Consider the following 14,707-nt stretch of genomic DNA (forward strand, 5'->3'; position numbering starts at 1 on the left):
CCATGAACTTTCTCCAAGACTCAGGTCTCCGCTGAAGGGGAACTCAATTCATCAGCACTCACAGTGAGACTCCTGGGAACACACCTGACACCCCAAGTCTGAGTTCACCAGGTTAGACCAGACCCCAGAGTCAAATCCCAACAAGGGCAAGTTTCTTAACTGCCCCCTCCCCATTTCTCAATCTGTAAAATGGGCACAGGCAGGCTAGTTGATCCTCATTGAGTGAGGGGCTCAGAGTAGTTCAGGAAAGCAGTTTCCAGCAGCAACAGTCTAGGCAGACCTGCCTTTCTTTGGTGTCTTCTTTTTCTAATAATTTCCCTGCTATTTTCTTTTTCTTCCAAGATCCCCCTCCCCCTCCCTGCAACACACCAAAAAAAGACAGACTCCTAATACCTGGATAAGACTCCCAAGACCACCTAGGGGACATGGGTACTCACTGAGGGACACAGCTCTCTTTAGGCAGCTGGAGCAACACAAGCACCTTCTCCCAAGAAAAACAGGCCAGAGGCCCCAAAGAAGCCAGGCAAAGCGAGACCCACAAGCCATGACTCACGCACACCTGCAGCCCCCGACTCTGCTGAGTGACAGCTGAAGACCACGGGGCAGGTTCCTGGCAGAGTTGGAAACAGACCCAGGTCCCACGACCCCCCTCCCCAGCCAGTGCAGACCTCCTTGGCTGTGGAGGCTGACTCTCCAAGAGCCTCCCGTCTTTTTGTTTCCCTCTCTACAAGTGCCCTTGACCCTCATTGTCCACAGTGTTGCCTCTGGATCCAACAGCAGCCCACATCTGAGGGGCTGTGTCAGTCCAGTCCCTTCCACCCCTGCCCTCTCCAGTCTCGCCAAAAATGAGGGTGGATCTTGTAGCCAAATCCAAACACAGGATCTACATGGGAACTGGTCGTGAGGACAAAGCTCCTTCCCACCACTGGCCAAGGGCTACAGGTCTTGAACTTTCCAAGCAGCAGTTAGGCTGAAAGCAGAACTCCAGAGGGACCCACCAATCACGCACTGGCCCGCATGCAAAACAGCAGCTGAGCTTGGGATATGAACAAGTGTGTTTGGCTGCCTCTTCTGCTTGGAGGAGGAGATGCAAGGCCCTTAATTTCCTTTCTTCCTGGGATAATCAGTCAATTGTTTTCCCTCCAACTACTCTTTTCAGGAGGGACCAGGAAAGCTCTAAAGTAAAGCCGTCTGCACGTGGTATCAGCAAGCTCTGGCTCGCTACTACGAGAAGACAGGAGTGCCTTGGGTAACCTCTGGTTTTCCCTCCACTACTGTCGGGTGGGGGCGAGATGGCAGACCAGGCAGCAGCGAAGTCATCCCAGGAGCTCAGAAACAAGTGCGCTTTGTTCCTGGGGTTTGAGAAAACCCACATTCTAGGAAATCCAGCCTGATGAAAGTGAAGGACACGTGGCCACACATTTAGGGCGCGCAGTGGGGCCAGATGTTTGGAAACAGCTGGTGGTGACAGCAGAAGGAGCCTGGGGTTTACTAAGACAAGTCGTTCTGACAGCTGGGTGGGCAGATGGTCCTGAGAGGAGTTCAGGAGGACCTCAAAATTCTCTGAGCTAATCCCATCAAATCAGTGGACTACCAAACTAAGCCCCGTGGAATGAGCGCTGCAGCTCAGGTGGGAGGCAAGGGGCTGTACCTCGAGCCCATGGCGCTGGAAGCCCGTGGAGGCACAGACATTGAGCAAGTGGCTCTGTTTCCACCCAGCCACGCCAGGGAGCTGCTCCATTCACAGGCCACAGAGGCTCTTTGTGCCCGATCGCCCCCTGTCCCCAGGCCTCCCCCCACTGAAGAAACAGACAGAGCAGCTGTGGCGCAGAATTACCCCACGCCGCCCACAAGGCCAGGCAAACACACCACACAAAGGCTCCCAGGGTTGCAATTTGGAACCTCGTGTGCAGGGGGCGAGGGGGCCTGTGAATGAGGTGGCGCCCCCTTGCCCAGGCAGCCCCACCAAGCAGCTTTGATCTTCCCGAAGCCCTGCACCTGCTGGGGTCTCCATTAGGGCAAATGCACAGTCAGCTTCCTTCTGGTGAGGATGCTGAGAAAGAGGCCAGCCAGACGGAGGCACGAGGGTCTGTGCCTGGGGAAGGCCAGCAAAGATGCAAAAACAGGAGTTAATGCCTGATGCCTCCAGCTGAAGAGTTTCAGAAAAAAGGCTCAGATTCTACCCCTGAGCTTATAGGCGTGGGTCCATGCCTGCCTAGAGAGCAAAACACATGCTCTGGGAGATGAAGCAACTAACACACTTTCATAACTAATATTCCCATTTGCAGTATGCTGATAGGCAAGTGCAGGCCATCAATTTGTTTCATACTCAGCGGTTCTCTAACAGGACCCAAGCTTAACTGCAACACGTACAAAAGGCCGAGCAGAGGGTCAGAGTTACCTTCACCTACAACAAATGGCAGCAGCTACAGAGCCCAAGCCTGAATGAGCCCAGGATTGGCTGGTGTGTTACAATGTTCTCACAACTCCTTGTAAATGGGGAAGTGAGGCCCCACGTAGCCATGTCAAATGTTCAGGGAGGGCCAAGATGCGAACCAGGTGCTGGAGGCTCCAACTCGCATGACCTGAATCACTCTGCTTTACTGAGCAGGACCATTTCTTAGAGGCCAGCAGAGTGGTTCTAACATAAATCATCAAGGATACCAAGGGAAGAGTCCCCTGCCCAGACAGCAGCACTTACTCCCATCTCCCATCCACAGACAAGCAATGCTTCCTTAAGGCCGTTTGTTTTTCTGCAAGTCACTAATTCTGAATTTCAATATTAATACCCCAAGATAAGGGGGCTTTTAATTTGGTCCATACAATATTTTCATCAAGAACTCCTGATTTCCAATCTCAGGCCTGCCAACACCTGGCTGTGTGTGTAAATCCCTTGCCCTCTCTGGGCCTCAATCCTTCCCACTTGTCATATTACATATTAGAAAGCTGGGTGAAGCTGGTCCATTAAGGACTTTTCCACTTAGATAGGTCAAAGTATCTCCTTATCCTACCAACTGCGAACACCACCCACTCACGTAGATGAGTCCTGGAACCACCTACACGTGTAGAGCCCCGCCCACTTATTTAGATATGTCCTGGGACCGCCCACCTTTGTAGAGCCCCGCCCATTTATGTAGATGAGTCCTGGGACCGCCTACCCACACAGAGCCCCGCCCACTTACGTAGATGAGTCCTGAGTAGTAGCGCTCCTTGAGGTTGTGCAGCACCGAGGCTTCGTTGAGGCACGTGAGCTCCGCCATGTCTTCCACCTTAGAGAACTTGGGTGGATTCATCTTCTGGATATCATCCTTGTTCACCTTCACCTTCTTCCCGTTCTCCACCAGCTCCACAATGGCCTCCTCACCCATCTCTTCCTTGAGGCTGGCGGGCTCAAAGCCACTCTTGTCAGAAGGCACCCATACCAGCTTCTTGGCAGCCCAGTCGGCCTGGGCCAGGGGGTTATTGATGAAGTTTTTATCCACATAGAGATATTTATCGGCAGCTTGCTGCGCCATGGTGACTTACAGCCAGGACCTAAGGGAGAAAAAAGGATAAAAGGTTAGCTATACACCACACCAGCTACATAAAGATCACTTATCTCATATCTTTGTAAATTGTACAGCATTATAATAAGTAAATTATAGATAACCAGGTTGTACAATTTGTCAAAATTTTATCACTCTCTCTTTGCAGGAGAAAGATGTACGTTGCTGAAGAAAAAAATGATCAAGGATTCTGTAAGGAATTAATGGTAAGATGTATCCTACGGTAAATGTATAATCAAATCTATAAACAACAATTGTGCCAAATGATGAGCATAATAAGAATCTTGGACAGATGTAATTATAGTCACACTAGGCTACACCCACTAAGGCCAGGAAAGTGACCACACAGTTTAAGAAGACTTCCAACAACAACAGATTTCTAGTTAGCCCAAAACAGGCAACTGACTACAAGTGCAAAGTGTAAGTCTCCAGTTTAAAAAACTTTCTTATTTCATGGAGTCAACCAAGAGAAGAAAACATACCACCAGTATGTTGCCAACAGATTTTAATTCCACTGCCCCAAGAAATCAGGTGAAAAGGAAAGAAGTCAGGCTCCAGGAAACGTGGAGAGTAAGTAGTGACTACTTCCCTTTTGGGGCCTAATGTGAAAACATAACCCTCACAATTCATAGCTCAGGAGAACTTAAGCCCGTGTGTGTTTGCTTTTTCTGAAGCTCATTTGCAAAACAAAGATGATAAAATAAGAACCCCTCACATCTGAGTGGTTTTATAGTTTATGAAATACTATCACACACACTTCTCTATCTCAGAAGATCCTCATTCTAACAACTCTGTAAGGTGGGTAAGGTAAGTGTTATTATCCCATTTTACAGATGAGGAAACAGAAGCTCTGGAGGTAAGGGGCTTTGTCCAAAGTTACCTAGGAAGGACTCATGCTCCCTGCTCTAACTCCCGCTTCCCACTGCCTAACCACAGTATTTATTCCTGCTCAGAGGCTCAGCTGGGATCAGCTGGGAGGACAGCTGTTTTGAGTGAATCAAAAGCAGGACTTAGATGCCCTGATCTAGAACAGAGCCAGCCAGAACCACCAGAGGAATAGCCCAGAAGCTCACTGCCTAGCTTACAACACAGAAAGGTTTTTCCCTTGTGAGATCAAGGCCCCCTCCCCAGGTCCAGGAAGCCAGGAGGACCCCAGATCCACATCTAGAGTCACAGAGTCTTTCATGCTTCCAGGTCCCAGCAGGAACTGCGATGCCAGGGACGCTTGGAGTGGAGAGAACAAAAGGAAAAGTCTGGGCCATCCAGGCCTTCTTATCTGGGCTCATTAAATGGTTTCCAGATCAAGGCTGAGGGGCTCCCTTGGACTCACTCCAGGAGAGGCTGTCTTCCAGGAAATCTGCTAGCTCCCCACCACCCCCACCCCCAACAAAGAGAAGGCAAGTCCAAGGAGCAGAGCCTGGCAGCCTCCCAGCAAGCTCAGTCAGTGGCTTTGTTTACATTCCCAGCAAACCCTGGCAGCCCCTCTCAGGGGACCAAGGGGCACCATCCACCTGCAGGGACCACCCCCAGAAGAAACAGGCAGAGCCCAGAGTTAGGTAGCAGCGAACAATGCAGGAATGGGATGGCTGCAAACCACCTGGCTGGCCTCATCTTCTGTGTGGGGCTGGAGGATGGGGGACTGGACAGGCCCACTTCCAGCTGTCCTCACTTCCACACTGGCCACTCAAGCAAATCAGAGGCTTCCCTCTGCCAGAGCAAATACCAATTGTCCTCTGCCTCTCTGCTGTCCATCTGACCACAGGCCAGTCATCCTCTGCAAAACCCTAGCCCTCAGGCTCCCCAAACCAACCTCCCCAGTCACGTCACCACCAAGCTCAAGAGCCTGCAACAATCACTGGGCACAGGCCTCACTGGTTGCTGGTTCTTCGCCTTTTCGCAGACCTCAAATAGGTAAGGGACGAGACAGACTCCCACTGGGATGCAAACAGGGATTCACTTCAACCCTTTCCCCCCAACCCCAAGCCCACTGTTTGTTAAGAGTTCCACCAACCCAGCCCAGTGAAGGGGGTCAACCATTAAGTACCTACCCACCAACATCAAGCTCAGTTTATTCACAACCTCACTTAACCATCAATCACCCTGGGGAAAAAAAAACCTCTTTGTATCCCAGTTTACAAATGAGGAAACAGCCCAGAGAGGGCACGTCACTCACCCACAGTCGCTCAACCTCATCATGGGCTAACCCAGATCTACCTGATCTCTAGGTTTGGGCTGTTCCCAGCACACTTATGCCTGGGGTCTTGCAAAAGAAATCCGTCCAACATTTTAGTGGGGCTAAAACTGCCAGTAAATTGAGTAGAATACCGGGAGTACAGGGGGACCCATTCCACAACATTCATCAGATATCTACTGGGCATTAGCAGGCAGGTGGGGAGGCTGAGAATGAGCCTTCCGGTGTGGACACGATAGCCTGTCAAAAACAGAGCAGGTTGAAACAGCATTCTTGCTTCCTCGGCCTGTGACTCTCAACAGCCAGCAGCATCAGTGATGTCAGAATGACTCCTGGCTCTCATCAAACTCCAGTTTACCCCAGCAACTCCAACCCTGGGGCAGCAACAAGCCGGCTACCTAGGCTGCAGGCCGTGGGCACAGGACCTTCCCCGGGAATGTGGGTAAACTGCGCTTTCTTCAGTGAGCCTGGAGGCCATGAACTTACAGTAGGCAGCAGAGGAAGACTCCACCCAACCCCTCCACCTTAAGCTCCTGGTTCTGCCCTACCTTCAGGCCTCAGTGGGAGGGCAGGGAGCAGGTATAGGTCTGCACTGTCTACCTCTGACAGCCATCAGAGACCTGCAGGCCAGGCATACACTTCCTGTAAGAGAGAGAGGTACACCCCGCACCCTCAGACCTCAGCCTCCAGGGAGGGCCAAGCCCCCATAGACAGTGAGCTTGAGGAATCCCCACTGGCCTCAGCACCTCAGAAGTTTTCATTAAACACTCCCGCTTGGCCAGGCCAAGGACAGAGCTGTTTGGCTTCAGCAACTCTGCTGGAATGATATGCATTACCAGCAATGCCAAGATCAATACATGGGCCTGACCAGTGGGGAGGGCCACAAGGGTCATGATAAACAATGGAGTTTCTATTCAAGCCCTCCCACTGAGACCCGGAAGGGAACGTCCTCATTTGAGGGTTCAAGGGGGCTGCAGCTGAGCTCCTGTTTTCACCTGTGTTAGATAGAGGCTCCTGGGCCCCAGTGCCCAAAGGGGAAGCCAGTGCTGCAGACAGGTTAATGCTCACCTCTTAGGAGGCAGGTGGAGCAAGCCACCCCTGTCCAGAGCTATGAGCAGTGAAATAAGGACTGTTACAGAAAGGCCACTAGGAGGGACTGCCTGATGGCAGCAGCCAGCACACCGCCATTTCTCCCTGCCCTGTCCTGGGACCGTGCTAAATGGCCTCGGAAAGTTTTTTAAAACTCTGTGTAACAGAACAATTTACAGAATGAAAGAAAAATATCCCCCCTACCCCCACCACCACTTAAATTCCTGACATTCTCCCCACAAAAATTAGTTTTCTGTTTTAATGGTCCCTTCTAGTCCTGGTTCACAGAAACGCTTGATTTTTATTTTCAATTATCACAGGCAAAGCAGAGAATTCCACATTTTGTATTTTCCCTTCTGACTCTGACCACTTCCCCACAGGGCCCCACAGAGCCTGCTTGTTGATCACTTTTATCCAAATGCTTCACTGTTGCAGGTGATGACAAAGGAGCTCTGAGAGGGAAGGAACCACTCCTGCACACAGCTGGAGGAGTGGGGACTTGAACCTAGGACCTCGGACTCCAAAGCCTCACTGGCAATCACTTTTAATGGCTGCATAATATTTCAAAGTGGGGCGGTTGTTTTATTTTGTTTTGTTTAAAGGAAAAAAAGAAAACCACCACTTACTAGGTCTTTTCCTCTTATCTATTGGACCACCTTGAGATACATTCTCAAGTGGAGTTACGGGAGCAAAGGAACATCCAAGTGTTTTTATGGTCGCCAGATGTATTATCAACATGTTTTCCACAAGAGCAAACTGATGTGCTTGGCCACTTAGGGTACCCACATGCAGCAGGCACACCAGCACTAAGAGAACTGTCTGCAGGAAAGTCAGATAGGGAACCTCAGAAGTCCTGGGAAGCAGCAGGACCAGGCCAGCAAGGGGTTAAGGAGAAAGGAGGCGGCTCTGGCACGCTGCAGCCCTTCCCATGCTGGCTTCCTGCGGGTGCCAGTCCAACTCCAAGAAGCCCAAGGAGTTGCCTTTTTAGGCCATAATCGAGAGGACACAACCAGAGGCTAAATTAGGATTCTCAGGAAATGATGAAACTGAAAGTAAATAGGTTGACCAAAAACCTCTGCTTTCAACCCAAAATGTCATTCCTCGATTATTTGCCTTCTCCCCTTACCCCTAAAGACCCATTTGGATCTATTACTCCTTCCTGTTTTCCCAAGGAACCCTTTCTCTCCCTCCCTTCTGTTGGTTCTCTTTTTGTTATACTTGTTTGTGTGTTTGTCAGGAAAAGAAACTGCCAGCCCCTTAAAGACAGAATTTATTGTACTAGGACAAATCAGTGGTCCAAACACAGTGAACTTTTCCATTCCTAGACAGTAGGATTTATGTAAGCCTTCCATGGACGAAGTTCTAGGCTTGAGTTTTCAAAGTCATTGCAATTCATCTGAAAGCTACCGTCTTAACTCACTGTACTTAACTCAAAGTACTGCAGGCCTGCTACTAAGGTCTTCATTTTTCTCAAGCCTCATAATCATTTCATAAGGGGTATGTTATCATAGGCTTCCCAGGTGGTGCTAGTGGTAAAGAATCCATCTCCAATGCAGGAGACATGGGTTTGGTTCCTGGGTCGGAAAGATCCCCTGGAGGAGGGCATGGCAACCCACTCCAGTATTCTTGCCTGGAGAGTTCCATAGACAGAGGAACCTGGTGGGCTATAGTCCACGGGGTCATAAAGAGTTGGACACGACTGAAGCAAAGCAACTGAGCATGCACGCATGCATGTCATCATAGTCATTTGATGGTGGGGGAAATGAGGTTGAGACAAGTCACAAAACCCAAGTTCAAACTCAGAGCCACTCAGCAGCAATGCCCTGCTCAGTTTCTACTCAGACTGCCCTCTCCCGGGAGTTCTCCAGGGGGAACATGACCTGAGAACCCACCCTGGGGAAGCAAACCAGTAAAACAGACATGATGCCAACTCGAGGCTGCAAACCCCATCTCCCCCACCTTAAATTGGCGGAGCTAAAAGTAAGGTGAGGGCCTTGGGGGAGCCATTCAAGATCTCTAAGCCAAGGTTCCAGTTCAGAGACCCAGGCAGCCTCAACCCAGACCACAGCCCTGTTCCAGCTTAGTCACCGAAGTTTGCAAGCAGCCCCCTTGGATTTCTTTCAATCCCCACCCGCATCCCAGAGAACACAGGTAAACAGGCCCCTTCTCTTTCTCCTTACAGCCACTGCTGAGTGAAAAGGTGCCCTAGCACCACTGTTAACAAAGGGTCTGTGAAAGTAGCTGCTGAAATAATATAGAAATTTTCCAACCCATGAGATTTAATTATTCAATCAACTAATACGTACTGAGGCTCTACGTGCAAAAATATTGTGACAAAGGTGCAAAGGACCCAAGGAGCTTTAATGTAGTGAGATGACAGGACAGACATGTACCACTCGGGACAGTGCCAATCTGAGACTTTGAGTACAGAATGGACAGAGAGCAAGCTCCTTGGTTTTCTCTCCCTTTCACTGCTGTGCCCAGCATCAAATATGGTGAGCGTCTAAAAGGCAGGTTGGTCATATGGATGAAGAGGACGTAGAGCCGGCCCTCTGAATCTGTGGATTCCACCAACCATGGATCAAGACTCCGTGAAGGAAGACAGAGGAACAGCAACTTGTTTATAGGAAAAGAGAAAGAGGTAATTCATTGGAAAACTTGGAAGCCCAAGGGAGTTTCACGCAGGAGATAACATTCAAGTTGGATTGTGAAGATGGGTAAAATATTGAAGGGGGAGGGGAGAGAAGGTCAGAAGGTATTCCAGGCCAGGGGAGAAGAAGGTATAGTTTCACATGAACTATGAAATTATGTGACCACACAAGGCAGGGCTTCTCAGCCTCAGGACTGTAAACACGTAGGGCCCGGTAATTCTTTGCTGCGAGGGCTGTCCTGTGCATTGGAAGATGTCTAGTAGCATCTATGACCTCTACTCACTAGATGCCAGGGGCACTTTGTCCCCAGTTTTGACACCAAAGACATCTCCAGACATTGCCAAAGGTAGGGAGTGGCGGAGGGGGACTACCCCCAGTTGAGAACTGCTGAGTTAAGGGATAAACATGAGTAAATGTTGCATCAGGGACCCAGACCTCTCCTTAGTAAATTTTCTCCAAATTCTCAAGTGCACAAGCCAACTTTCCTTAAAACTGAAGTCCTCAGCAAAACGATGCCCAGCATCCGAACAATGACCATCATGGATGGCATCATCACCAAGGAAGGACGGTCCCTTTTAATACACTGTAAATTAAGGGATATGACCACTACTGGACTGTACTTTAAAGATTCCTAAATGCCCAATTAAAAAAAGAAAAAAATCAGGCAAAGGAGGCTGATGTATCGATACCCGCCCTGGCAGGACACAAATCTCCCTTGGAGTCTCCAACATGGCAGCTCAGCCAGTGACTCATAAGCAAAGTTCACCAGCATCAATCAAGAGGCCCAGGTAATTAACGGAAGACAGGAAGCAGCCATGTTGGGGAGCGCTGCCAGGGCTGGGTCAGCTCACTCCATCACATCCTGGGAAATTCACCAAATGCTATTTACTGGACGGTTTTGGCAAATCAGGATCAGTCCCAGGGATGATACCCAGGGTGAATGTTTCCCACCTACCAGAGGGTTATCTCCACCTGGAAGAACCACAACCATCATCACACCTGAACTCTCCCCAAATCTGCACTCCTTTCTGGGTCTCCATCTCTGGCTAAGACGCTGGCCCTCTGGTCACCCAAGACAGTCACTGTAAACTCTTCCCTGGTGGATTAGCAGGCCCTCAGCCAATGGCACCCCACTCCAGTACTCTTGCCTGGAAAATCCCATGGACAGAGGAGCCTGGTAGGCTGCAGTCCATGGAGTCGCGAAGAGTTGGACACAACTGAGCAACTTCACTTTGACTTTTCCCTTTCATGCACTGGAGAAGGAAATGGCAACCCACTCCAGTATTCTTGCCTAGAGAATCCCAGGGATGGAGGAGCCTGGTGGGCTGCCGGCCCTGGGGTCGCACAGAGTCGGACACGACTGAAGCGACTTAGCAGCAGCAGCAGCAGCAGCAGCCGCAGCCGCCAACCTCATGGCCGGCACCCCTTGCTTCCAGACCAGGCCTGCCTCCCCTCCTTTCTGGGCTGTCATAGCCGCCTCCTTACTGGCTCTTCTTCCCCTGAGTCTTCTACCTCCTTCAAATCCAGCCTCCTCACTGCCTTCAGGATGACTCAGCAGCTCCATCTCTATGCATGCTCCTTTCTATTTTATTGATATTACTTGCCTGTTCAAAATAGTTCAAGACTTCCCCAGAATACAACCTAATCATCTGTGCACGGTGAGTAGACCCCTTGTAATCCCCATTAATCTCCCCCATGCTCCCAGCCCTTCTCCCCCATCTGCCCTTTCTTTCTCGCTCAGCCTAAGCCATTCCCAGCTCCTCAGAAACAATTCCTACACATCCCACTCGGCTTATGCCTCCAGGCCTTTGAAGAAGAGGTGCCCTCTGCACCAGGAACCCTCTCTCAAATAGCTCCACGCTCCGTTCTCTGCTGAGAAAGACTTCCCTCGTGTCCCTCCCCTCTGGGCTCTGTCCCTGTCTCCACTGCAGTAATCCAGCAGCTGGACCATCATGAGGATAAGGACCAGCTTTCATTCATCTCAATTTCAAACAGCTCAAGGTCCGACTCTGGGTAGGTGCTCAATTAAAGTTTCCAGAATGAATGAACATGAAACAAGGTGAAGAGGAGGCAGGAGTAATGGGGAAGGTTTCAAGGAGGCTGGAGAATCCCGTTGAGCTTTGCAAAGAAGCCAGAGAGTAAGAGAGCTGAAGTGACAGGGAAAGCCAAGCTGAAAGCACACATCAGGGTCACAGCTACCTAATTTGTTACAAAACCCAAGCCATTTGTGGACTAATTTTTATATTCTCCCCAAACAAAAAGGGAAAGAAAGCATATCAGGGCTTTCAGTCCACAAAGAGAAAGAGTACTAAAGCTAAGTTACTGGTCCCCAAGAAGCTCTGCATACGGCTGAATAAACCATCACAGCTTTCTGGAACCACCTAGCACCCCCTGAGTAAGCAAGGTGGAGGTGCCTACCATCTACCACCAGATGTAGCAGAAAGGACCTCAGTTGAGGTAGCATGGCTTCTACCCTCATGGGGACCCAGGAAAAGGCCTGAGTCACCTTTCCTGCCTCTCTTAGCCCTCAGTCTGCATCTGCTGAGCAAGCGCTGTAGGCATGTTCTCTGGTACCAATTCAGAACAGAGACAGGACTTGGAGAAACCACTGCCACGCAGGGCACCAACTCTGCAGATCCTCAGATAAGTGTTTGTAATGCACTGTGATGGAATGCAGTGGAATGGGTGTGAACTTGGAGCCAGATGGCCCTGGGTCTGAATCCTCCAGGTATCACTCCTATGATCTTGAAGCTGGGAACACCTCAATTTCCTCACTTTAGAAAGAGAAAAAAAAAATACTGACCATGGACAATTGGAAGAACTGTAACTCAACTTCCCAACAAAGAAAACACTCTAACACTTACTAGGATCTCCCCTCCTAACTCCTCTATCTTGTCCTCTTGATCTGATTAATCCTAATCCTTCCTGGAAGGATATCGGGGCTTACAAAAACCTTCCAAAAGCTTGGTGACTCTCTCTGGGTTACTAGTCCACAGAGAACAACAGAGTACAGTCTGGTGACCCCCAGACAGTGATTGCACGAGGGGACAAGGCAGGTTGGAAATGCTCTGTCCCATGGCCCTCCTGCTGAGAGGCACTGGACACCCAGATTCTGAGATGCCTGCAATAAGGAAGCCCACTGCATTTTGTCCCCTCGGGCTTTGTTGTTATTGCTGTTGTTGTTTAGTCCCATATCCTTCAAGAAAAATATGTCTCAGTGCTGGCCTGGGATATGCTGGTCTGGTGGGATGTGTGCATGAGGCAGGTGGCAGAAGAGCTGGCCTTTGAGTCTGGTGTGGCACTGACCAGCTGGGTGTGACCCTGTGGACTTGCTGGGCAGCAGTGATCAGGCTCAAACAAGAAAATGGACACAGAAGCCTCCCAATATAAACAAGGCAATTCAGCTTCTCTGCTGCCCAGGGCCACCCTCACAGCAGCCCCCCACCCTGAGGTGCTTGCTCACTCTCCCCAGGCTATGAAGCGGGGAGGGGACCCTCCCCTCCCCACCTCAGGAATGTTGTTTGCTTACAGTAGAAGCCGGGACTTGTTTCCATTAGCAGTATTCCAACCCAGGCATGTGTTGATGTTCAGCAGATAAGAAAACCAGACCAGAGACAGGCCAGAGAGGAATTTAGCACCAGAGCCCCAGAAACCTCCCCCTTTGATCTTCTCCTCAGAGACCATCTAGAGGGGCTTCCCAGGACTCCTGAGTTCCCCAGGGAACACGAAGACGCAGGGCCTGCACCCAAGGGACCCAGAACCTCAAGAGTGACACCAGAAAGGAGTATGTAGATGCCCTCCTCCTACATGAGGAATAGGGGGTGGGGCAGGGGGCGTGAGACAGAGTAGAGATTGGCAGTGGGGGCAGCGGGGTTGGGGGGATGCACAGCTGCTCACCAGTATCTTATCAGCCACTGAGGAATGTGGACTTTATTCTAGGGCAGGGGAAGGCAAGAGAGGGTGACATCATCAGATTTGTATTTTAAAGAGATCACCTTCCCTGACCTCCATTTAAGAGGGCAGCAAGAGAAGTCAGCAGTTGAAAAAATACCCTGGACCAGCCACAAGGGGGGCTTCCAACCTGAGAGAAGAAATAGTTCCATGACAAGGCTGGGGAGAAAGGGATCCCAGGCCACATGAGGGGGACAAAGGGAGGTAGACCTCACCCTGTGAGCTACCACTTGGAACAGCCCGGCTCAGGGGGGACCTTGGCAGCCCTGCCCAGCTCCATCAGTTCCTCCTAAGTGAGAAGTGGCCTGGCATCCTAGGAACTCTGCGGTCAGTGTTACCAAAGCATCTCGGGCATAGATCTGTATCAGGTGTCACGGAGACCAATGCACCCAGGTGAGTCTCCTCCACTGAGATACCATCCTGTCCTCAGGGCCACGAGGTAACGAATGAATCAAGCGGCTAATCAGGGCAGAAGCAGTTAGTGCTTAAGGACAACTCCACTGTTAAGAATTCCAGGGACTGTCCTGGTGGTCCAGTGGCTAAGACTCCAAGCGTGCAATGCCAGGGGCCTGGGTTTGATTCCTGGTCAGGGAACCAGATCCCACATCAGTTCAGTTCAGTTGCTCATGCTGCAACTTAAATAAAAAGAATTTCCACCATTCAGAACGACAGCCCTTCTTACCTAAAGAGAAAGCTGCCCATGGCCTTTAGAGATTAACCAACTCCCTCAACCAATGCCTCCATCTTTCCAGCCCCATCTGTCTTGTCCCCTGCCAGACATTCATTCTAACCATGGCTCCCCAGAGGACAGTCTTCGCACCATCATGACCCTCCACTCACCCAGGCAGCCTTTCCTAACACCCATACATTACTGCTCTTTCTCCTCTCCCCAGGCCTGCTCCAGCACAGCCTGCCTTATTCTGGAACCTCTCTCTGCCTGCCCCTGTCGTCCCCAGAACTCCTTCAAGTGCTGACTAAACCCAGGATTCAGACAGCGAGTCCTCCTCAGTCAGTCAACACTTGTGGACGTGACCTTGACTGTTGAGAAGGCTTTACAGTCCACATTGTGTCTTCCGGAACCTGGCTGTCCAGGAGAATTACCATTCCCTCCTAACCCCTTCTGTCTGGTGTCAAGGGAGAGGAGCAGACACATCAGCAATGTAGCTCTCACTCAAAGGTAAGAGGCTGGGCACGCACGCTGCTGGGTAAGTCATCAGCACTGGACCTTGACTCTGCTTTTAATTGGTTCAATATTTGTGTAGTGAGATCACACTTGAGCC

General features: G+C 50.5%; 1 protein-coding gene across 1 annotated transcript in view; it reads right to left on the reverse strand.

The window, feature by feature from the left end:
• Nucleotides 1-14,707, reverse strand: part of MYH9 (myosin heavy chain 9) — an 86,159-nt gene that overhangs the window by 51,875 nt on the left and 19,577 nt on the right. Inside the window, exon 2 of the mRNA XM_061417352.1 lies at nt 3,183-3,534. Within this exon, the coding sequence (XP_061273336.1) occupies nt 3,183-3,515 (333 nt within the window). The 5' untranslated portion in view covers nt 3,516-3,534. The remainder of the gene's footprint in view (nt 1-3,182; nt 3,535-14,707) is intronic.

The sequence above is a fragment of the Bos javanicus genome, chromosome 5 (assembly GCF_032452875.1).
Source record: "Bos javanicus breed banteng chromosome 5, ARS-OSU_banteng_1.0, whole genome shotgun sequence".
In the NCBI taxonomy this organism is placed as follows: domain Eukaryota; kingdom Metazoa; phylum Chordata; class Mammalia; order Artiodactyla; family Bovidae; genus Bos; species Bos javanicus.